At 41.0% G+C, this 24,300-nt stretch overlaps 1 protein-coding gene across 1 annotated transcript in view; it reads left to right on the forward strand.

Moving 5' to 3' along the window:
• The window catches only part of LOC147459945 (5'-AMP-activated protein kinase-like protein), a 73,107-nt gene extending 63,172 nt beyond the window's left edge, over positions 1 to 9,935 (forward strand). The window contains exons 7-10 of the mRNA XM_086511105.1: positions 7,420 to 7,539; positions 7,699 to 7,823; positions 9,305 to 9,356; positions 9,480 to 9,935. Of these exons, the coding sequence (XP_086367231.1) occupies positions 7,420 to 7,539; positions 7,699 to 7,823; positions 9,305 to 9,356; positions 9,480 to 9,578 (396 nt within the window). The 3' untranslated portion in view covers positions 9,579 to 9,935. The remainder of the gene's footprint in view (positions 1 to 7,419; positions 7,540 to 7,698; positions 7,824 to 9,304; positions 9,357 to 9,479) is intronic.
• Positions 9,936 to 24,300: the final 14,365 nt, after the last annotated feature.

The raw sequence follows: 24,300 nt of genomic DNA on the forward strand, positions 1-24,300 counted from the left end.
AGTATTGTCCATTTTCCAGAGCCAGGTGGTTATGTGGGGCCCACATGTGTACAGGTAGGACACCATGTACATAGTGCATCGATTTTCATCGTTACTAGTACCATTGTGTTTTTCTACAATAAGGAGGAGTTGGTAGCGCGTAAAACTTCTCGAGGAAGCTATCCGCGGGCCGACGACGTGAGGTCAGCAGGTGCGTCAGATGGCATCTAGTGGCGTCAGGAGGGCGAACGAGGTCAATATTTGCACGCGGATGAGGACGGACACAACGTGGGTGTTTTCTGGTGAGATTTATGCATAAAGGTCATCATTAGGACCACTTTTTGGGGCCACTTCACGTGGTGGCGAGATGCATTATTGGAAAAAAGCTGAGTGCCAGGTGTGCGAATGATGCAAAAAGGTGACAACTATGCACTGCGAGGTCAGTTTTTGGCCTGTTCGGGGTCCGTTTGAGGTCATCTAAAAGGCCAAGGATGCCCAACTAATAAATCTAAGTGTGGGAACTGAAAAAACAGAGAGAAGACCAGAAAAAACGTGGAGAAGAGAGGAGGAACAGCCGCAGCTGTGTTTTTGCTCATTTTGGAGCCTGTTTTGGCCGTAAACTGCTCATCCGAGGTCGGATTTGAGCACTTTGACATTGTAGACTGGGGTTTTGGGCCGTTCCGGACGCGATGGCGCTGTCCATTTTGCCAAATTCCTCACTCTTTTTCTGCTGTTTTTCTGTGTAATCTTCTTCGGTGAGTGAAGCTTCTTCTCCAATTTGTGATTGTATCTGGTATCTTTTACCCAGAGTGTGTGAGCTGTTTGCCCCATTGGTGTTGGCCCAAGCTCATTTGTATCTAAACATCAGAAGTTCTCCTCTTTTGAGCTGAGTTTTTGTGTGTGTGTGTGTGTGTGTCTGTGTGGAGTGGGCAAGTGGATAGTCTCTCTCCTCTCACTCCAGAGGTGTGTTCCCTGTCTCGGCCAGGTGTGTTGTGTAAGTCGAGTGGTGCCCCATAGTGTGTGTTTGTATCTTCCCAAGAGTGTGTGTCGGGTCGTTATAGAGGCGGTGAGTGTGTTTTCATCCCGCTCACACCGTAGGCGCCACCAATGTCAAAGCAGGCAAGGCAACTTAGCCAGCTCGTTGAGGCTCAAGCCCAGGTTCCTAATGCGTCTCAGCAGGGTAAGGAGCACTCGCATGTTGCGGAGTCAGTTGGGGCTCCATGAAAAATTCCTTCCGTCCATGAACAAGTGGCTAGGACGCCTATTTCCCGGGCTATACCAGTTCAGCTAGCCACCTTTCAGAGCCCAAATGCTGGATTAGATGGGCAGGGAGTCAATTCAGGCTACGCATAACGTTTTTCCACCACCCACGGTATATCCTTGGTATTTCGAGGGTGGATCAGTGTTCCAAAGTATGGCTGGTTATGCGCCTGGAAACCAATAGTATATGCCAAGAACAGTGTTTGGGGTATGCAAGGCATGATGCCAAACCCCATGTATGATAACATTGGCATGTAGCAAGGTTTGCAGAGCAACCAGGGCCAGTTTGGGATGCCACAGGCTCATTTTGGCATGGCTGGTTTTTCTGGACAGCAGCCAGATATGGCACCTCTGACGCAAAATGTTTATGGCCAAGGGGCGCCGATGATCCCTATTACAGTGCCCATGTTGCAGACAATTCCCTACGACAATTTGGGAGCACTGGAAAAGCCAAAAGCCTACAAAGAAGGTGGTGCAGCTGTAAACTTTGATACTTTCAGCGGCTTTGAGGATAAGGCAAAGGCTCTTACTTTCCTCCAGCAGTTTGATACGGCTTACGTAGGGGGGAATTTTACAGAGGCCTCCAAGGTTAGGAAAGCTTCCACTTTCTTGAAAGGCAATGCGCCTTACAAGGTGGACGACATTGTTGATGCAAGGACAGGCACCCGCCACATGGGTATACTTCAAGCAAATGTTTGCATCTGCATGGCATGTCTAATGAATTTGAAGCCGATGTCATGATGGATTGGCACCAACTTACTACGGCTACTTGCAAGAGCCTACATGAGTACAATCGGAGGTTTTGTAAAGGGTTGCTCTTAGTAACTTCCTACAGGTTTGTGCCGCTGATAGAGCAGATTGAGAAGTATTGTTGTGGACTGCCTAAAGGGCTTCGAGATTACTGTACAAAGAATAGAGTGGCTACCCTCACTCAGCTTATGGAAGTTGCCAACACTCATCTTGCCTTGTTGAAGGGAGAGGGCAATGGGTTTCCGGGCAGCTTGAAAGGGAGCCAGCCCAAGAAAAATTCAGCAAAGAAGTCCTTTGCGAAAGCGACTCTTGAAGCGTCCTAGGGGTCATAAAGAGCAGGGAAAGCTAAGGACTCAGCCGAGATGTATGGAGCACATGCTAAGAAACAGAAAAGGAAGCCTTTGGTACGCAAGTCATTCGAAGAGAGGAAGGTTTTGATGGCTGAGAACAAATGCTTCATATGCGAGCAACTTGGTCATTTTGCTACAGAATGTCCACAGAGAAAGAGGCCAGTTGACTCGAAGGACAAAGAGGACAAGAAAGGGAAGAAGCCCAAACCCATGGCAAGTTTAGTGCCATACATGGTGAGTGATAAGCCAAGTTCAGATGCTAATGAATCATGCAGAGCGTGGGGTAAAGTTAGGGATCAGACAACACTTATTTTCTTTGATCAAGGTGCTAAAGCAAACTTTATCTCACCAGAGTTGGCTGTCAAATTGGGTATCAAAGCTGAAGAGATGGGGCACATAGCAGAGGTAGGTTTGGCATGTCCTGGTCACTCAGTGTGTGCTACCCCATCATTGCAAAGTTGTGTCACAGTTGACTCAAAGGACAAAGAGGACAAGAAAGGGAAAAAGCCCAAACCCACGGTAGGTTTAGTGGCAGACATGGTGGGTGATAAGCCAAGCTCAGATGCTAATGAATTATGCAGAGCGTGGGGTAAAGTTAGGGATCAGACAACACTTATTTTCTTTGATCGAAGTGCTAAAGCAAATTTTATCTCGTTGGCTGTCAAATTGGGCATCAAAGCTGAATAGATGTAGCAGAGGCAGGTTTGGCATGTCCTGGTCACTGAGTGTGTGTTACCCCATCATTGCAAAGCTGCGTGTCACAAATTGATGACGTGGCAGTGCTACTCGGACACACACAACGGCCAGACAGATGACATGGCAGAATTACTGACGTGGCAGGACAATATAGACGGCCGTTGTCGTGACGCCCTGTGTTCATTGGGAGAAAAAACACAAAACGAAACTTTTTGAGGTTTTTTGATGAAAGAATTATCGTTTTTTAGTGTAGTGCTGTGGAGTATCGTAGATGGCAGATAAGTATGCCAAAAGCAGTGAACTTTATGGTTTGAGGATTTTATTTCTTAGGATGGTGTTATTTGGAGCTCAATGATTATGCGAAATTGCGCTGTGATTTGCGGCTGCCACATCAGCAAATGCTCGGACTTGCCACGTCAGCAAGCTGTCCGCCTGCTACAGCCACGTCAGCTTTTTCATAGATGGCCTTTGTACACTGTGCAACCACGTCATCACTTTGTGAGAGTAAGGTGCAGCGGAAGTGAATGTTGAACTTTGCTCAAGATGAGTGCTCCGAATTGTGCTCAAGGTTCCTTTTCCTTATGGAAGGGAGAGCCTTCCGTTCCTTTAGTGAGAGAGTGCCATGGACACAAACAAAGTGGATAAACTCTGTGAATGAAGAGGCTGAGACTGAGAGATAGAGAGAGAAGAATATGACACCAGAATGTTGTCAAACCCTCCTCCGAAGGCCACACTCTCTATGGCGAGAGCGGTCTACTATTGATTGCACAAATCTCTACAATGTTTTGGACTTGCTAGCGATGTTGATGACGTTGAGAACGAGGACAAGACGGGCTGAAATCAGAAAATGCTAATGGCTGAAATCTGCAAATCTTTATCTGCTGAATTGTGACTCTTATGTCGGTGATGATGTTGATGACGACGATGCAAACGACGACGTGGTGAAAAAGCAGATGCTGAAATCTGCGTTTACCGGGCTGAAACTGTAAACCTTGATGAATCTCACCATGCGGCGAGGATCTGCTGCGGGGAGGTGAGATCTGCGAGAATTGTGGGTTCTACTGCGTTGCTTGACTGCTGCAAACTGAAAACGCTGGTCTACTTGTTGATCTCGTCACGATGGAATTGCAAAACGCTGAATGTCTTGCTGCTCCAAAAACGCTAGGGCTGAATTTTGTTATCTGCGGGGGAATCTGCTAACGCTAGGGCTGATTTGAGGTCGTACTGTCACGAGGCTGCTGCAATGCAAAAACGCTGGCTGATCTGGGAGCAAAACGCTAGGTCAATGCTGATGCAGAAAACGCTAGGCCTGCTGTCTTGTGGGGTCTTGTTGAGAAGGTGCCTGTTGAGCAAGTGCTCCTGTTGCCTCTTTCGCCAGAAAGTGCTAGCGCTAGGTTTCTATGTATACAAACTTAGCAAAACTGCTCTACCTAGTTCCCAACAAAAGTCACTTAAAAATAATAAGTGAAAAATGTCAAAAATAGAGAAAATAGGTTTAATGCATTGGAGAATGCTCCTGATGGATTCTGATGGTAATGCTGATGATCGTGCTGTGTGCAACCAGAGGATATGTATCTACTCTAAGTGTCTGGACATGCACAGTCTGCGAACAGACTCACAAAGGTGCCAGATCACTTCCTATTCTAGACTGACTTGATTGAACTGAACCCTGGTCATGCTGTAGCTTGTGCACGTACACATAGGGTTGGATGTGTCACATGACACTCCAGCTTCCTTGTCCATCTTCCTTTCCAGGAGCTGAGAGGTGGTGAAAGAGGTCAGGCATGTCTCTGGATTCATATAGTCGGTCCCAGTTTCTCCCTGGGACAGGTGTTAGGGAGCGAGGGCTGTTTTCTGGCTGTACCCGGCTTGTTTAGCTCGGGTTTTGGTTCATTCTGTGGCTATCTAGTCTCCTAGAGACTTGGGATATTTTTTTCTAGTTGATCTCTGGTCTCCTATGGCCTATCTGGCCCTCTTATTCTCTTTTTCCTAGGTCGCGGGCAGCTGGATATTTGGCCGACCAGCCTGTTAGGAGATGTATATGCAGGGGGTGGCGTACACAGAGGTAGTATGTCTGCACAGCCCAGGTCCAGCAGGGCGCCCCTAGTGGGCAGCCCTAGGACTTTGATCTGCGTTTCTGTGCCAGCCATTTAGGGGGTAGATTTGCATTTTGCAGCTCCTTCCCCTAGCATTTTTGGTGGGCGGCAGATCTGCGTTTTATAGGCAGATGTAAGTGGCTGAGGTGCAGGTTCTTGGCGATGGGCAGCATTTCTACTCCTTCCGGATTTCCCCTCACGGCAGCCGATTCTGTGGGCATCGTAGTTAGAGGCAGACACTCTTCCTCGTGTGCAGGCGTAGGAGAGCAGAGATCCCCATTTCTCTAGGGGGCAGCCACACCGGCAGTCTTGAGGCCTCTCTCTCTCTCTCTCTCTCTCTCTCTCTCTCTCTGCCAAGAGGTGGGTCATTGTTGGAGTCCTTGACCATGGTCCGAAAAGGTGAAAAATTTGATTGTAGATTCACCATCTTTGAGGTCCTTGGGATGCTGTAGTGCAAGTCCAGGATGCGGATAATAGGGATAGGCATATGGATTTCAATTGCTATATCCAGGTGGCCTTAATAAGGGAGGTGATGGCAATGGCGGTTGCATCGGGTAAGAGTCAGATGGTTGCACCATGTTCCTGAAAACTCTCCCGATTGGAATAGAGGACTGTGTAGGCTGTTGAGAGGGGGCCCTTGCACTTTGTGGTGCCGAAGGATGAAAAACTTGAGGCAATAGAGGTAGCAACCATAGTTACAGGGAATGGCCATTTTCAGGTTCCCGTTCCCCGTTCCCATCCCAATTTCCCGTTCCGAAGTCCCGTTCCGTACAGACGCAAGTATCCGAAACAGGGAATGGCATTTCATGCATGTTGCCATTCCCCGTTCCGATTTCCCATTCCGCGTAACTACGGTGGCAACATGTAGTTCAAAAACTAATGAAATCTCTACAGAATTGGAACATTGTGCTTAGGCTGCCACGAGAATATGTTGCGGAGTTCGTCGAGGAGGAACTGCAGATACTCTGTAAAGCAAGAAGTGCCATCTTGTCCCATCTGTTTGGGAAGGGATAAGTGTGATTTCAGAAAAGGAGATGCCTAAAGCTTTGATACCACTGTATTAGAAGGGCACCACCACACCGCCAACTGAAAGAATAAACATGATCATACTTTTAGCACTTCAAAACAATTTTACTGAGAGGGGGAGAGAAACAAAAATCCACTCGAGAGACACGGAGTGGCGGAGTTCCACTCCAAGAGTGCACTGGCCCCAAAACCCTAGCACCCCTTTCGGTATTTCAGGTTACAAGTGTTGGGTATTCTTCTGCTTCCTGCAATATGGAACTAGAAGGAGACCCGCCTTTACATATTTGAAGGCCCTTGGCCTTGAAAAGCACAGCTATGAAAAACTTTCATCCCGAGAAGTAACATGATCCAAAAACTGGCGCTCAAAAAGCAGGCCAGCAATTTGCAGAAACCCGTACACTGCCACGTCATCATCCTTCCACGTTTTTAGGGTTCTACCATATGGTTTGTCACGTCATCAACCTTTCGCGATTGCCGGTGGGTCCGTATAGGATACCACGTCAGCACTTTAACTAGGCCAATTGTCCACACATTGGTCTTCTTTAGTGGCTCTAACCCCCATGGGGCCTTGCCACGTCACCAACTTGTGACACTCATAATGTGCGATTAGAATTGATAAATCATAGCACACGTGAGATTTTCATGGGTGAGTAGGAGAAGAGGTTTATTCCCCTAATGAATGAGTTGCGTAATCAGGTCTTTTGGCATACTGTCCTTGAAAACATGCTGCTATCCTGAGAGCTAGCTGCTAATGGAAGTGTCAAATACAGAGTGTTATTGTCAATGTAGCTTTTGCACTCAGCTCTAGCGAGACTAGGATTCCGTAACTCTGAACTCTCCACATGTTTTATTATAGCTAACGTGTTTAACTTAACATTAGTTATCTTGACTACATGAAGAAAAACAAATGAATGTGCACATAGTGTACATGCCAACATGATGCAATATATCCATATTCCTGTGCCAACCAAAGCCGAAAGTCTAGGAGAGTACATATTAGCTACGGCGCACGAGCTGTTTGTTCTTGATCATGGAGTCCTTGCTTTTCATTACGTGTACTTTGATGGGCACGTATCATTTTGCTGCTTGTGCAGGCACCTCTGATGATCCATCTTAGGATGCTAGAGGTTTTAATTTGATTTAACCTTAGAGCTTGAAGCACATGCCATTTCACATTTTGCTAGCCTTTGTAGATTTTAGTACAGATTTTGGTGAGTCGTTTGTTAATACAATCACATAAAAAAATAATTTTTGTTTATCAGGCCCAGCTAGCTCTAATTCAAGCAAAGGCGACAGCAGAAGTGGCACAAGCGAAGCAATTGGTCCTGGAAAAAGATATTCGTCTGAAGTCTGCAGACCTAGCTTTGGCAAACTTGAAACGAGTCTGACCCTAAGCTTTTCTCAACTTTTAGCATATGTTATTTGTTCCCATCCTCACCTTGTTTCTTTCTTGCATATTTCATTCACGTATTGTCCATTGGTCAATATTGATTGATGTAAGTTTTGAGGCTCCTTTTTTGATAATTTTTGCCCTTGCACAGGTTCACGTTGAATATTGGGGAGAAGGTGAAAGGGTAGAATTAGCAGGCAGCTTTAATGGGTGGAAGTATTTCATCTTGATGGAATCAGATCCAACATCAGAGATTAGCAAACCTGACGGATCAAGGTAGGATTATAGAAAGGTTGTGGAGTATGCATGACGTTTGACATCATCTTTGTTATTTGCAAGTACAGAGCTCATGTTTTTATGGTTCTTAGATTTGACTTCAAATGAGTATCCCCTAGCATGCATAGTAGATCGTTGTACTTGCTTATATAGAATGTGCATGCTTGTTGACTACTTGTAGTAGGGTGTCAAGTCTTGAGCATGAGCATTAAATGTGAATTGCCCCAAGCCTGCATGGTAGGACGTTGAAGCGCCTCTGAGTACAAGCAAGATAAATGCTGTGAAGTCTGGCTGGCTCATTATTGTCGTTTCATGATTAGAATTGCTGGTTCAGGGGAATTGAGACTGCACCTTTTGTGAATGCTATACACAACAAGCAGGGCCTAGCAGGAGCTGTTACCAATTTGAGGAGAATAATGTTGAACTTATCATGGAAGAAAGTGTGTTTGAATATGTGACACACCTTTAAACGGGGGAGGGGCCTGTAGAACACGTGTGGAGTGTGGTCCTTGATGTGGACAAATAGCAAAAGCTGGAGTATTAATAACACAAATTGGTAGACTTAATTCAGAAGAGAACAAAAAAAGGTGCTGAAGTATTTGGGGCCAGAATTGAAAGGAATGTATTGATACTTGGGGAGCTTTTTTGAAGTAGGTGACATCGGAAGGTTTGACAATCAAAGTGCTGGTATACACGGAGTAACTTAATGTAAGAGAATAGGAACAGAAATCAGGAAAAGGACTTTCTTGTCCTAAGGACTAGGGAAAGGAGCATCAGGAAGGGGAGATGGGGAAGCAAGGAAGCAAGCAAGGGGGGCGTGGGGGGTTAAGAAACTTCTTCATTTCTCGTCAAAAAGAGCCTGTTTTTCTTATCTGTTTGGACACTTAACAGCATACGGGTTCGACAGTCTTTGAAGCTTCATTGTGGTTTCTTTTACTGGTGTAAAAAATTTTGAAGGTAGGGTACTCTCCTGTGTTAAGTGCAGCAACAAGGAAAGGGTTACATTGAGGAAAAATGAGGCATGCTCCCTGTATTATCATGCCTACAGCGACCAGTGAGTAGAGTTTAGCATCATTGCCGTTGAATCCGCATTGCTTGCACGTTCTCTACTCGAAAGAATTAATCTCCGTCTCCTGAGCATAGCTCACATAAAATGTCTGCTGCTTATGGTGGTGCAAATTTTTAGCAGCACGTAGGCCAAGACCTATCTGTAGAGGGAAATGGCAGAAGAGAGAATTGTTTTTTCTCGCTAAGCGAGTTAAATAAGCTATTTCACAATCACACTATCTGATTGGTATTAAGAGTTTCTAGATTCAAGGAAGCTGAAATTGAGAAGTGCAACCGCACAAAAGTTAAATCGTTTTTACTACCAGTCCCGTCTAAAGTCTAGTGAGACTCTGGTCGTGCACATTTAGTTTATAAAGTACTTCTATTGGCCATGTGCCTTTTAAATATTGTTATCTGCCTTGTCCTCATGGCAGGGGACCAATGATGTGGGGAACTGAGCTTTGGCTGTATCCGGGGGTTTATGAGGTAAGCCAACGATTTAAGGGCGCTTGTGGAGATCCAAAGTTTCTTTTCTTAAGCCTGGTTGTGTCTGCTGCCCCTCTATGTGGAAAATGGACCTGTGACTTGCGTTCATCTGGGTGTTTACAGATCAAGTTTATCATAGATGGAGTCTGGCAGATCGACCAAAGAAGGGAGATAATGACGAGGAATTCACACCACAATAACATCTTGCGAGTAGAACCTTGATAAAGCAAATTATCTTTGATGTGCAGGATGAAAGGGTTGTGAGAGAGTTCCAGTATTTTTCTTCTTCTGTGCTGGACACCTTATACATGGATGACTCTCGGTGATGCACCCATAACTACAGCATGATATAGTAATAGCTCTTTACAGAGGACAATGAGGACATCGTGGTAGGACTTAAATATTTGTGCAGTGCAGTAATTAAGCTTTTATGAGAGCAGTCTGAAGCGTGATCGTTCTTCTTGATATCGAACATCTCTACGAATATACATGCCATCTAGAGCACATATTTTATCAAAATGTTGGTGGTGTATGTAGCCTATTTTTCGAAAAGCTAGACTCTGTTCAAGGTTGGTTGCATCTCAGCTTACAATTGTGCCCTTATAGATTCAAAAATGCCGGTTTAAGAGCAAGAGGAACAGAAAAAATCCTGCCTAGATTTGGAGAAATGAGTGTAGTAGTGAAGATTAACTCTTCAAAAAAAAAAACCTCCTGGAAAAATCACTGAAAGGAATTGTGTATGGTGGAAAACATTGAATCTTCTCAAGCATTGGCCTGTGCATGTCCAGCTCCATTGGATTTGTCATTCATTTTGTATGTACTTATGAATCATGATCAGTTTCAGTAGTGAGGCTCCATGGCAGATGGATAAATTGAGACTATTAAACATCCGCATCTGTCTGTCCACTCTAATTGGAAGAATGGGTGAGGCAAGCTTTAAAGAGCAAGAGTTCAAACTCTTGGATGACTAGTAATTGCACAAATTATATGCTGTAGAGACTTTCTAGAGTTTTATATATTCTGCAGCTATACAATTCCTACATAGGTTACATATATTTGATGATATGAACGGTAGAAGACAAATTCAAAAAGCTGTTAGAAAAGGCAATTGTAGGCTTTACACAAACCTTTCAGATGAGCTGTTAGAAAAGGCAATTGTAGACTTTACACAACCTTTCAGATGAGCATTATCTTCAAATGATCATTGAACATGTAAACATGTGTGACTTTCAAACTCGAATATACATTGACGAATGTGTTCAAACCCTCAAGACCTACATGCTGATGTCTGAAATGCGGCAAATATTTGGAGGTCAGTAATGAAAGATCTCCATTGGAATTATGCTGTAAAGTTGCTCATAGTGCACCCTCACTTGCTCATAGGTATTAAGACTTGATGGCTTTTATAAATATTGCGTGGTGAATTTTGTCGATATTTTAATTCAAAGCTTCATATTAATTGTGACTACTCGATTAGAGAAGAATTCTCCATTGAGAAGAAAGCCATATTCATAAAAATATCACTTAAATGTCTTACCAAATTTCACAACCTAGTTATGGAAGTTGACCATTGATCCGCCCATTGTAAGTATCGTTAAACACTAGATTGTTCAATTATATATCTAGTTTTTAAAAGAAAAGGTGCAAACTCCACAATGCCACAAGGTTGATGCCTCTCATTACAAGTTGTAGGAGCTTTTTTATGAAGTAAGGATCTCTTCCTTGTGCATCATGGTTCTTCATCTTCTTAAACCCTAGATTGTTCGATTATAAATCTAGTTTCTAAAGGAAAAGGTGTGAACTCCACAATGCCACAAGCTTGATGCCTCTCCACTACAAGTTGCAAGAGCTTCTTTTATGAAGCAAGGGATCTCTTCCTTATGCATCACAGGTCTTCATCTTTTGTGTGCACGCAATTTGTAATTTTCTTTTAGATATATTATGTGCTAAGGTAATATATCAAGAAGCCCTCCAATCACTTATTAATGCTCAAATATTTCAATAAGGACGTAACATTCTTACATCTCAAGCATGATGAAGAAGCAACTGTCTTTCAACTAATCCTTCACTAAAACATTATTCAATTATGCAAGTAGTAGTGCTCTCAATTATTCAATTATGCAAGTAGTAGTGCTCGCAATTGTGAATAAAATTGTGTTGCTCTCTCTCTCTCTCTCTCTCTCTCTCTCTCGTCACCCAAGTGTTTAAGAATGCTAAAACTCTACCAACATCATGTGAATAGATATAGTAAAATTAGTTGAAAGATATCATAGTTCTCCATGGGAAGCATAACTTTGAATTAGATGGTCACTCTACTTTTGTAGCACTTTTAACTCCCTTGGTAAGGACTTGTGATGCAATTATTGGGATGGATTGGCGTTAGTTATCATGCTCACATCTAGTATGCTCTAGGAAACCTTTCCTTCATTAAAAATAAATAAGGGCAAGAAGTCACCATTCTAGGAAAGAATGGTCTATCAAAAGCTCAATTAGCCAAAAGCCACCTATAGTTTGGAAGGCCTTTGCAAAGGAAAAATAGTCAGATTTCATAAGGTTGAAGAGTCATTTTCTAACTTGAAACTATTGTCGCTAGAAGAATTCTTACATTTTTCTTCTAAAGAGATTTTTGAGCTCCCTCCGCTTAGGGAAGTGGATCATGACTTCAAGTCTATTTCACTCCATGAGCGAGTCTCAAAACACCATACAAAATGTCACTCCCAAAAGCTATAGAGCTGAAGGAGCATCTTGGACAACTTAATGAGCGAGGATTCATATATCCAAGCACTTCTCTTTGGGGTGCACCTCTTCTCTTACAAGGAAGAAATTTGACATTGCATCGATTATCAAGATCTTAGTCAAGTGATTGTAAAGAACAAGTATCCAATTCCCTGTATTGATGAGATACATGATGGGCTAATTTGCAGCCAAAATGTTTAGAAAGATTGATCTTCAGTCTATTTATCACCGAACCCAAATTCAAGAGATAGACTTAAAACAACCTTCAATACTTGTTATGGTCATATAAGTTCATTGTAATGGATTTTGGACTCACTGATGCTCTTGTAGCTTGCAATTGTCTGAAGTAAGATATGTTTAGGGCCTTCTTGGATGATTTTGTGTTACTACTCTTTGATGATATCTTGAAATACGGTAAGTTAAAAGAAGATCATGCAGGTTGTATGGAAAAAGTACTAGAACTTCTGCATTAGCATAAGCTCTATGTAAAAAGAAGTAAGTACGTCTTCTTACCCCAAAATTAGTTACCTTAGATTCATCATTTCACTTGAAGGAGACTGATCCAAAGAAGATTAAAGACATTGTGGAATGCTCTAAACCTACTTGGCAAAGTGAAGTCAAAGGTTTTATAGGTATTCTAGAGTGGTATACGATTTTTGTATGGATTATGCTCTCAAAATTGCACCTTTAATAGATCTTTTAAAGAAAGAGACTAAGTTACTATCACAAGAATACCATAAAGCTTGTTGTAAGCAACTTGAGTAGTATCTTATTTTTGACCATCCTCAAGCTTCTAGACTTCACCAAAGAGTTTGAAGAAATAATGGATGCAAGAGATCTTGCTTTAGGAAAGCTTTAAGTCAAGAAGGGAGAGCTGTGTCTTATGCCTCATGCAAGCTTTGAGTTCATGAGGTTATCTATGCCACCCATGACTTGGAAGTGTTAACAATCCCCCATGCTTTCAAGCTATATAGATATTATCTCCATAGACACTAATTTCAGGTGGTAATTGATCACAAGAGCCTAAAATGGATCTTCACTCAACTCACCATCAATGCACAACAACAAAGATATATAAAATTAATGGAAGAATATGCTTTTGATATCTGACTTGGACCATGTAAGGATATGTAGTAAAGTTGACATCTTTAAATGTAAATCTTTTCTAAGTGCAATTTTAGTAGGCTTGTAACCGTATTTTGAACAAGTCTTAAAAATCCGCCTCCAAGGTTATAGAGTATCAACCGCTTGCAAGTATCTTACATGTAGATACGATACCTTTAAAGCATGAAGCTAAGCATCTGACTTGCTCTTTTCAAGATAAATTTCTTTACTAAAGAAACAAGTTATACATAAGGATTGTTACCATATTATGCTCATGATGTGTGTGAATACACTTAGGACCACTGGGGCATTGTCTTCCTCTAGGTTGTCGCATCACTACCACTGTGTAGCATTTGCGCATTGACAGATCATAATGGTTGGAATATACATCAATTAGACATAAAGATTGTATTTTGGAACGTGATTTGCATGAGGAAGTGTATATATTTCAACCTCATGGTTTTTTTCAAGAAGGGAAGGAAAACAAGGAGTGTAGGCTTAAGAGAGCTTTGTAGGGTTTAAAGTAAGCTCCACGTAGTCTTCATGATGCGGCATACGACTTTGATGTCACTCTATCGGCACACTATTGGTTGCCTGATTTATGCATGCACTATGAGGCTAGATGTTCAATATGCAATCTCGTAGGTGAGAAAATTTATGTAGAGCCAAGGGTCTACGCATTGGAAGGTAGCTATGCGGATCTTTTGCTACTTGAGTGGCACTATATCTTCATACTTTTGTTTGTTGTAGCCTTATCTCCAAAAGGGACTCCACCCTAAGGAATGCCATTCCTAAATAGTCTTGCATCGGGACATCCACACTATGCTTAGACCCTTAATGATATTCAAAAAAGCTACTTTTCTGTAGGAAGCAAGGATGTTATTCTTTGCTATAGAGATTCGATGGGAGATGGGCATTCTTTACTATAGAGAGCATCAAAAGGTATGAGAGTCAATGGTGATAGGCATTCTTTACTATAGAGAGCATTGAAAGGTATCATTCCAATATATCTATGTAGAGAAATTGTAGACATAGTATATAAAAGAAAGATGCTAAAACCATTTAAGGGCCTCCCTATTACATTAAGCTCTAAGGATATCCATGATAACTTGAGTTTTCCTCTCCGTTCAGTCAATTGTTTGAGGATAATAAGAAATCTTGAAACATAATTGGGTTCCAATGGCTTCATAAAGTGACATCCAAAATATTGAAGTGAATCTTTCATTGTGATTGTGGTGAAAATCCTTTTAGGTAACACGGGGGTTTTAAAAATCACCTTAATGAGAATGTGAGAAATATCCAAACCTATAATATTTGTCTTGACTAACATTAGATTTGCTACTTTAATGAGCATGTCATAGACTGCCATGAGCAATATCCAAAGCTGCAAAATTCAGCTTGACAAAAATTAGATGTGCTACTTTAGTGAGCATGCTGAACACTTCCATAGTTGAATGATATCACCACTTCATTTATGAAATATCCTGGGGATTGTTGAAGCAAGTGTATGATGCCTGAAGGAAAAACCATCTAGAGGAGGAGAACAAGGGTAATATATCCCACATGTAAAGTATCCAAGCCCATGGCCTACTAAGCCTCATTATCAATGCAAAATCAATGAGGAGATTTGTTCAAGACTATTAAGTTCTTGGTTCTCAAGTAAGAATTTTGTATTTTTGCCTTTACATATTTTATGCATCATGGTTAGTAGTACGATCTTTGAGGCTCCATAGTTTACATGTGGTATCGGAGCCTAGGAAGGCTCTCAATTTCATATAATCACCACTGTGCCAAATCTTTACCAACTCCATCTACTTGCTTCACCTTGCACAGCTGGCCAATTGAGCCAAAGATTCTTGGCTGTGCTCAACCCATCAAGAAACAAACAATCATTCTTCTATTTGTTATGTGGAAAACATCATCAACAACTATTTTAGTATGTCTACAACATCCACTGGTGAAGATAACTAGCAAAGCTCAACGTCTACATTGACATGTCTGCATCAAAGCGTGCTCTCAATACCACCACTTAGAGCTCCCCATCAACGTAACCATAATTGGTTTCCATAGAAAAACCTCAACAACATTATCAAAACTGATCCCACTGCTTGTTGATGTTACAAGAGTACTTGAGAAGCACACACACACACACAACCTCCCCTACAAATATCCTCTACCATTTGCAGCATGGTAAAGAAATGTTTATACTGCCTACCCAAGAGAAATGCAAAGGGATGTGGAGTCATTGTGGCATGCTTTCATTTCTCCAAATAAGAAGCAAGCTCTTTTGGACCTACCACTCCATGGGTGACCTCATAACAAAAAAATGCAAGGTTTCCTCTCTCTTTTTAATGTGAAGAGAAAAGCAATGCTTGATCACTCAACCCCAGACACAAAGATTCTGCAGTTTAACCATTTTTTCCATTGATGCCATGGTGGCAATTGTACAAATATGCCTACTGTGTTAATGATCAACTGTGGAAGAGGCTAGGGCAGGCTAGCTCCCTTTGTGCAATTTGAACTGATTTCTTACAACAATTTTTTGCACCCTTGATTGGGTGTGGTACCTCCCCATCCAATTGCCAATGCTGAGTAGATAATGTTTCTTTAATTCATTGATGATAAGGCTTGTATTTTAGCATTCACATGAGTGAAGTCCTTTCTTAAAGCACAAAAAGGCTACTTCCAAAAAACACTCAAGTGAATACCCTCTTGTTTTGCCATCATGTATCAAATGTACAAGAGGTAGAAAATTGTTATCTAAATTTGACATGTATGTTTATAATCCATGAAGAGGTGGATCTATTATAGAATTCATCATGGATTCCAGACACTGGCATATACCCCACATGCACACAAGTACAAAACCCAAAAACAAAGTCCCAAAAATCTCTCATGGATAAAAGTTGAGAGTGAGGACATCAAAGCAAAGAGTACGCTGGTAAGACCACCCAATCACAAATTAGCATGCCATCTTTATATATGTCCCTCATGATATGTATACACCCCACATGCACACAAGCACAAAACCGAAAAACAAAGTCCCAAAACTCTCTTGTGGCTAAAAGCCGAGAGTGAGGACATCAAAGCAAAGAGTCATTGTCAAGTTGCAATCAACAAACCAAGGGCCATGCTTAGAAAGGAAGGATATGAATGCATGATTTCAACAAATTTATAACCACAATTCAACCCAAAAAAAACCCTCCCAATTTAGTAATCGAAAAGGTTAGCGTTCCTCGAGTGCAAGTGTAAATGTGTATCTAGCGGACACAATTGAAGCTTAGAGGGATACACTATTTGTAAACCTACACCCTAAGGGAATTTGTCGGGGGGGGGGGGGGGGGGGGGGGGGGGTGTTGAAGCAAGTATATGATACCTAAAGGGCCTCTAGAGGAGGAGAATAAGGGGCACTTATCCCACATGTAAAGTATCCAAGACAATAGCCTATATAGGAGGCCTCACTAAACCCTAAGGAAATTGTCTAAGCTAGAAGAGGGGATGCTGCGTGTGTGCGTGTGTGTGTGTGTGTGTGTGTGTGTGATGCATAAAGGGCCTCTAGAGGAGGAGAGTAAGGGGCACCTATCCCACACGTAAAGTATCCAAGCCAAAGTTGCCTATATAGGAGGCCTCACTTACAATGCAAAATCAACAAAGCCACTTGTTCAAGGCTAGCAAGAGATGATTATAAGTGCAAAATTATGCTAGTTTATTCCCATAATTGAGAGTATCCACTAAATATTTCTCTCAATTTTGTCAAATAATATAAATATTAAATATAATGATTAAAAAATACTTTAAAAATAATGAGATAGTTATCGGTTATAGTTCTTTATTGATGAGGGTTGAGGAAAACTACTAGATACCCATATGAATCCATTTAAATCTAAATACCCATATGACTTCATTTAAAATCTAATTGTAGTAAAATAAGTTGGTTTTTGGCCAAAACTAAGATAAAAATAGTTATAATAGTAGATTGATCCTAAGAACTACCAAAATATTAAAAGAGATAGATCTCTATTATATTAATGAGTGATAATTAGGAAATTTGTTAATTAATTATTTTGTTTATTTATTATTGTATAACTCATACTTTTAATATATATTAATAAAAAAACATAGGATTGATAATTAGAAAATTAAGACCTTATATTGATGGGGACCATAAAGAAAAAAAGCACACCTATAGAATAAGATAACCTTAAGTTATGTCATTTTATAATTACAATAATCTTCTTACTGTTCTAACATTGAAATTAATCTTTTGTTGCACATGTCTCTAACCATATTGTCAAAGTATAGTAAATCAGTGTCTCTAGCAAGATGGCACTAAAAACATGTTGTACCCAATGTGCAATTGATCTTGAAGTCTAAGTAATCAAGTAATTTCTCTTGAGTAAATTGTAACTATGTAGGATGCACATGATTAGGTATGCAGTTCAAAGTATGTATTCATTTGCATGTGGGACCCTCAAGCTAGAATAGGATACTAATAAATAGAAACATAGATGGAAAATATGGCTCAAACCTTAGAAACACTTTGTGTATCTAACAAGGAGGAAATAATATATTGCAAAAATTTATTGTTTGGAAAAAAATGTTTGCCAAACCCTTTGGTCGTGTTCCTCTTAAGACTCTTTAGTTTTTGAGTATCGGTTAACCAGATGGTACTCTAAAAATAGCTTGTCAAGCAAGAAATGGTTTCTTAGAGTGGCAAGTGTCCTAGCTAAGTGAATGCTTAAAATAGAGAACCTTTGCCAAACAAGAATGATAGCTTGGAATGGAAAGTCTTCTTGCCAAGTGAATGCTTAAAATTGCAATGTTTTGTGTATATAAATAGATTTGGCATGGTTATGTAAACGTTCTTAGGGTAATTATTGTTTATTACCCTAATATTTTTTTCAAAAGTTTCTACACATGCATTTGATCAAAATACCAAGAGCTTATTTTCCCTATGCATGTTGCATAGATTGTGCAATAAGTATAGTCCAAGAGACATCATCCTTGATAGGGAGCTCATGAAGAAACTTTTATTCTTATATGTGCATCACAATTTGAGTATACATTCACTATTGTGTTTGCTTAGTATGAGTTTTCCTCTTGTAATCCAATGTGGTGATGTATGCATGTGTTCTTGTGCAAAGGTAAGATTGCCAAAAAGATAAACAAGGACATAGAGAGAACAAGAGGGAAAGGGTCGACACTAAGGTAGTGATTTTAACCTTTTATTACATCATCTTGCAAAGGCCACCTCTCTTTTGATAAGATAAATTCTTACATGTAACCTGTTACTTAGTTGGTCTATCCTCCTCTTGCTTGTGCTAAGTGATAAAATTCTAAGAGTTTTATATACTCATGTGAGAATAGAATAAGTGATCAAACACACCAGTCACTTTTCTATACTCATGTGAGAATAGAATAAGTGATCAAACACACCACATACATGAGCGTTAGGTCAAGTGTGCCTAAGTAATAAGTTGTGATCCCTAATTATACTTATGATAAGTTGCACCCTCTTTTTTGTAAGTGCAAGGTACTCCTATGGTTAGGATTTGGTTTTGGGCTTCTAGTGTTGGAAGTGAGATTTTTTAGAAAGCCCCAAAGGCTTATTTTTTTGTTATGAGTGTCAATGTTAGATGTTTGATTGTGTCGCTTACACTAGGTTATAAGGGCCAATAATGGGATGGCCCCTTTTTTTGAGATGGGCAACCCCTGAAAAATAAATATGCAATGCTCCACTTCTAGGACAATCAAGCTTCGAAGTTGGGATGGTACGGGGCTGTACGCAAGGCATTCATTGGCCACGGCGTGTCTCCATTTCCATTGGCATCTTTGTCTTTAAATCCCCCTCTTTTCGTCTCGCTACTGGCCCCCAATTTTTTACCAACAATTTCGTCAGAGCATGCCGTACAACCTGTGAGAGGCGTCATTGCAACCATCGCTTTTGTTGCAGGTTGACCTTCGCTCCAACTACATTTTGCACCATCTAGATCATGAAAACGAGAAGCGAGTGAAAAAAGCGCTAAGAGCCAGCTTAGACGTCTTTAAACTGGGGGTTTTACCCTATTGCTTTGCTACCAAAATAACATGAGAACCCAATGTAAGATTGTATTGAATCTTTTTCCAAAATTATTTTCAATTAAGAATCTCACCATATAGATCCTTGCTTGTACAAGCTTTTTGGGTAATTCCATAAGATTCCAAGATTCACGGAAAAGTGATTATATTTGTAGAAAAGCCCTCACGTCGCATCCTCTAAAAATTTCTCAAAGATGGGCTATGCCCTTGTAATGGAATTGGCCTATTAAATTTGAGAGTAGAGAAAATTAGAGTTCAGTACTTTTATGAAATTACTTTGAGAGAATAGCGGGTGAACTTAATTGATGGTAGAAACTTAAACATAGCATTTAGTTAACTTGGCATGAAAAATACTTTTGCAAGAGCGGGAGTTTAGAGAACATGACAAAAGTTGAGGACCGGATTTATGTGGAGCTGGTCCCCCTCCAATAGGCATTTGTATTATAGTTTCTCCCATCAAGAGAGACTTGTTACAATACAATCTTTGTGTTCCTTGTGACCTAGGTGATGCAATGAAGATGGAAAGCTTCATGCATCACGAGCATAACATAAACTTTGTGGAAAGAATTAACTATCTCAAGCCTCAGTCCCAAGACCTCAAACACCTCGAAGGTGGAGAGAGCTAGTAGCGAATGAGGGTAGGGAAGAGGAAGAAGAAACATTTCATAGGGGAAAGAACTAGTTCCTCACTTATCATCACTCTTCCTGATAGCATACATAATAGCATAGTAATGAAGATGGAGAAGACGGCAAGCTTAAGAATTGAAGCATAGCTCTTGGTTGGATTTGCATTCCATAACCAAGAGTGTTGGCGTAGGCTCTTAACTTCTCTACTTGCTTGGAGAAGGAGAGGGATCTCTTGCACTTTGCACAATACACAATGAGAGTGTGTGTGGTAAGTGTGGGAGAGTTTACCCCTCAAGCAACCCCCTAGCATTCTTTGGTCAACCCCCCCTTGTAGCTCATGCTTGAGGCTCATTGGACCCCTCCAAGCCTAGCCAATCAAAAGCAAGAGTCATACCAAGCAGCAAGGGCAGCCTTGGGACAAGTGTCCCCCTTCCCCCTTCGATAGATAAGGCTTGATAAATGCTAAAAAAATCAATTAAATCCACTAAATTATCATTGGACCCCTTGGAAGGCCAGCCAATAGGCTTTAGGCACACCATGAGGGTAACCTAGCTAGGGGCTTGACATGTGTCCTACTTACCTCTTGGGCAAGGGGTGCCCTTTGGGGGAGAGAGTGGTCAAGAAACCACCCCCCCTTCTTGCATGGCTCGCCCGTTCCTTGTAGGGATTTGTTTTGACTTTTGTGCCACCTCAAGCCCCTCAACCTTGGGCCCAATTCTCACCACAAGTACATACTTTAATCCCCTCAAGCTTGAGCTTGGTTCCCACCTCAAGTACAACCCTAGCATCTCAAGCATAGGAAGCACCTCAAGCATCTCAATCATCAAGCACTTCAATCATCTCAAGCATCTCAGTCATCAGGCATGACAAGCACCTCAAGCTTGGGACGGGGTTCCCACCTCTAGCACAACCCTAGCTTATTACCGAAGGTCAAAGGAATTTTAACTCTAACTATTGGAGGTCTTCAATGAAGCTAACCCTAAGGTATTTCGGCTCCATTGGTTAGCCTTTGTCTTTGATAGACCATCTCTCATTTGGGACCTTTTACCATTGGCCCCGTATTGAGATAGATCTATTAGCACATGTCTATATCCTAACCCTTGTTCACATTTATTCTCCCACATTAAATGATCAATTTAATATGAGAAAATCATCTGGGTTGGTTAGATATTAGCTTTTATGACATTACCTCTCTCTTGAAATCATAGTCGTCCTCGACTATGAGGTAGAAGAGATAAAGCCTTAGTCATTAATCAATCTTACATAGCGGGTAGAGGATCCCTTTTTACCCTACGACATCTTTCCAAGATGGATGACTAATCTATTTGGTGCTTGGGAGACACAGCTGCCGCAAGCATGTCTACTCCTTAGTCCATTTCATTCTCCCAAAGTAGAGTAACAAATTCTACTTGGTGTTTGAGAGACATCATCATCACAAACATGATTCTAAGCATGCATACTATTTAAATTTGTGCACAACAAAAAGAGAATTAGTCTTATAAGACAAAAACATTGGTCATTTAAGAGAAATTTGTACATTTTCTTACTCTAATGTAGCATTGTAAGCATTGATAAGGTTCATAATATCCTTAAGATGTATTCCTTGCATCCATCTAGCATCTTCAAAAGGATAATTTTTGAACTTAATAAGATACCGTGGGATAATCTCACCATGTTGTAGTACCTTGTCTTCATGCCGAAGGATAGCTTTGGATTGTAGCACCTCTTCTTGGTCTTCACCTTTGGGAGGGTCTTCAAAAATTGGTTCACTTGGTTACTTTTCCCATTGTGAGCATTGATCTACTTCTGTAACATAAGTCTTTAGTAGATCGAGTATCGTAAGATTGGCTATCTCACTTTGGCCATCCGTTTGTGGGTGATAGGCCAAAGAGAAATTCAATCTTGTTCTTAGATTGTCAAAGAGACCTTTCCAAAAATTCTGGTCATTCTAGGATCTCTATCTGACACAATGGATGTTGGTAATCCATGGTGTTTAAAAATCTGTGATATGAAGAGAGTTGCCATTTGGTGTGGCTTAATAGTCTTTTTGACATGAATAAAGTGTTCTTGCTTGCTAAACTTGTTGACTATTGTCCATATTCGCGTACTCCCATGGATAGACTTGGGTAATCCAAAGATAAAATCCATGGATATACTCTCCCATGGTATATTTGGGATAGACAATGGCTGGAGTAATCCAGGTTGCTTCCCTCTATCATATTAGGTCTTTTGGCATACTACACATTTTGAAACATACTCTTGTATGTCCACTTTCATGGTAGGCCAATAGAAGGACGTTTCTACTCCCTAAGAGTAGGTTGAATGCCTCTATGCCCCGCATAGCCAGGAGCATGGGATTCATACATGACTTTCTTAGGAAGGGAGTGGGTAACACATAGCGTATTTCCATGGAGAAAAGAACCATCCTGCAAGGTGAATGGTTTCTCTTTTTTTCCCAAATCAAGGGCTGACATTATGTCTCTAAAGTCAGGGTCAGTAGCATACTCATCTATCATTGTTGATGATAGATCATTGTGAGTAGCTATAGACACCGCATTAACTTTTGGTCGTTGTGAAAGTGCATCGGCCACTTGATAGTACTTACTAGCAATGTGAGAAATATGGAAATTAAATTGCCAAATATTTTTTGCCCACCTCATTTGTTTGTTGGAAATCTTGGTTTGCGTCATGAAGTACTTGAGACTTTGGTGGGCGGTTTGTAACATAAATGGAGTCCCCAATAAATAATGCTTCCATGTGTCTAGGACATGTAGAACAACTTGAAGCTGTTTCTCATAAATGTCTAAGACACATTCATTGGTATTGAGCCTTCGGCTCTCATATGATATGGCATGCCCTTCTTGAAGCAAAACTGCTCCAAGGCTTTCACCACAAGCATCACATTGGACCTCAAATGGCTTTAAGAGATCCCGAAGCATGATGATTGGTTGGGAGGTAAGCTGCTCTTTTTCAAAAGCATTTTGCTCCTTAGCAGTCCATAAATACTTAACGTTCTTCTTTGTTTAGTCATGTAATGGTCCTGCTATTTGAGAGAATTTTGCTATGAAGTGTCTATAGTATGCACACATACCAATAAAGCTTCTTAGCTCATGTAGATTCCTTGGATTAGACCATGCTTTTATTACCTCTAACTTTGATGGATCCATACGGATACCATGAGATAATATGACCTAAGTATTGAATCTCTTAGAGGAAAAATTGGCTTTTCTTTTGGTTGAGAAAAAGCTTGTTCTCCCTCAATGCTTGAAAAGACACTTGGAGATGTTGCTTATGTTCCTCCAAGGACTTGGAGTGGATGATGATGATATCATCAAAGAACACTCCAGTGAATTTGCGATAGGGTCTAAATATTTTCTCCATTTATCGATTGAACATGGAAAGTGCATTGATCAAGCCAAAAGGCATGACTAGATATTCATAAAAACCAGACGTTGTGCGAAACGTTGTCTTTAAGATATCTTCATCCGCTATCCTTATTTGATGATAGCCACTTTTAAGGTCAATCCTACTGAACTAGGTGGAGCCTTGTAGCTTATCAAATAGATCTTCTACCTGAGGCACGGGAAATTTGCTTTTGATAGTGATAGAGTTTAGTGCTCGATAGTCCACATACATACGGTATGTACCATCTTTCTTTTGCACTAAGAGGACTGGAGAACAAAGGGGAGAGGATCTAGGTCTCACCATCCCTTTGTCAACCAATCCTTGTACTTGCCTCATGATATCCTCTTGTTGAGCTTGAGAAACTTGATAAGGAGGCTTGTTAGGTGGTGAGCTTCCTGGAAGGAGCTCAATGTGATGGTCATCATCTCCTTGTTTTGGAGGTAAGTCCATAGGGATATCATCGATAAACACATCTTGGAATCCTTTCAGAAAATTAGACAAGCGTAAATCTTCTTGATTCCTACCATTTACATTTGAAGAAAGATTAGGATCTTTTAGAAACTCTTTGAAAAAAATCATGTACGCAGAAACAAAGATCTTCATTGATTTATCAAAAGCAGGAGGATTTACAAGTGGTATAGTACAACCACACTCATTAGCCTCTATATACACGTTCTTTCCCATGTAGAGGTGAAGTAGATTCTCCTTTCAAGAAACTTCATATTGGCAGCCATGCAATCAAACCATGGCACCCCTAGGATAGCATCCTCATGTTGGAGAGGATATATGAAAAAGCCTCAACTTCCCAGTCAAGGGAGTAACGGAGGCTTGATATCCCTTGTGGCCAAATCTGTTGATATGAAGTTGTGAGTAGAGCGAGGGTCAAACAAGATGAAGGAATCATGCTACCTTACCTTTCCCCAAGCATAGGAGAGAGATGATCCTTTGCAATGAGCATCCTCTTTTGGAGCTTCGATGGTGGAAGCCCTAGGAG

Source organism: Adiantum capillus-veneris, chromosome 4 (genome assembly GCF_014529385.1).
Source record: "Adiantum capillus-veneris isolate H3 chromosome 4, ASM1452938v2, whole genome shotgun sequence".
Lineage (NCBI taxonomy): Eukaryota > Viridiplantae > Streptophyta > Polypodiopsida > Polypodiales > Pteridaceae > Adiantum > Adiantum capillus-veneris.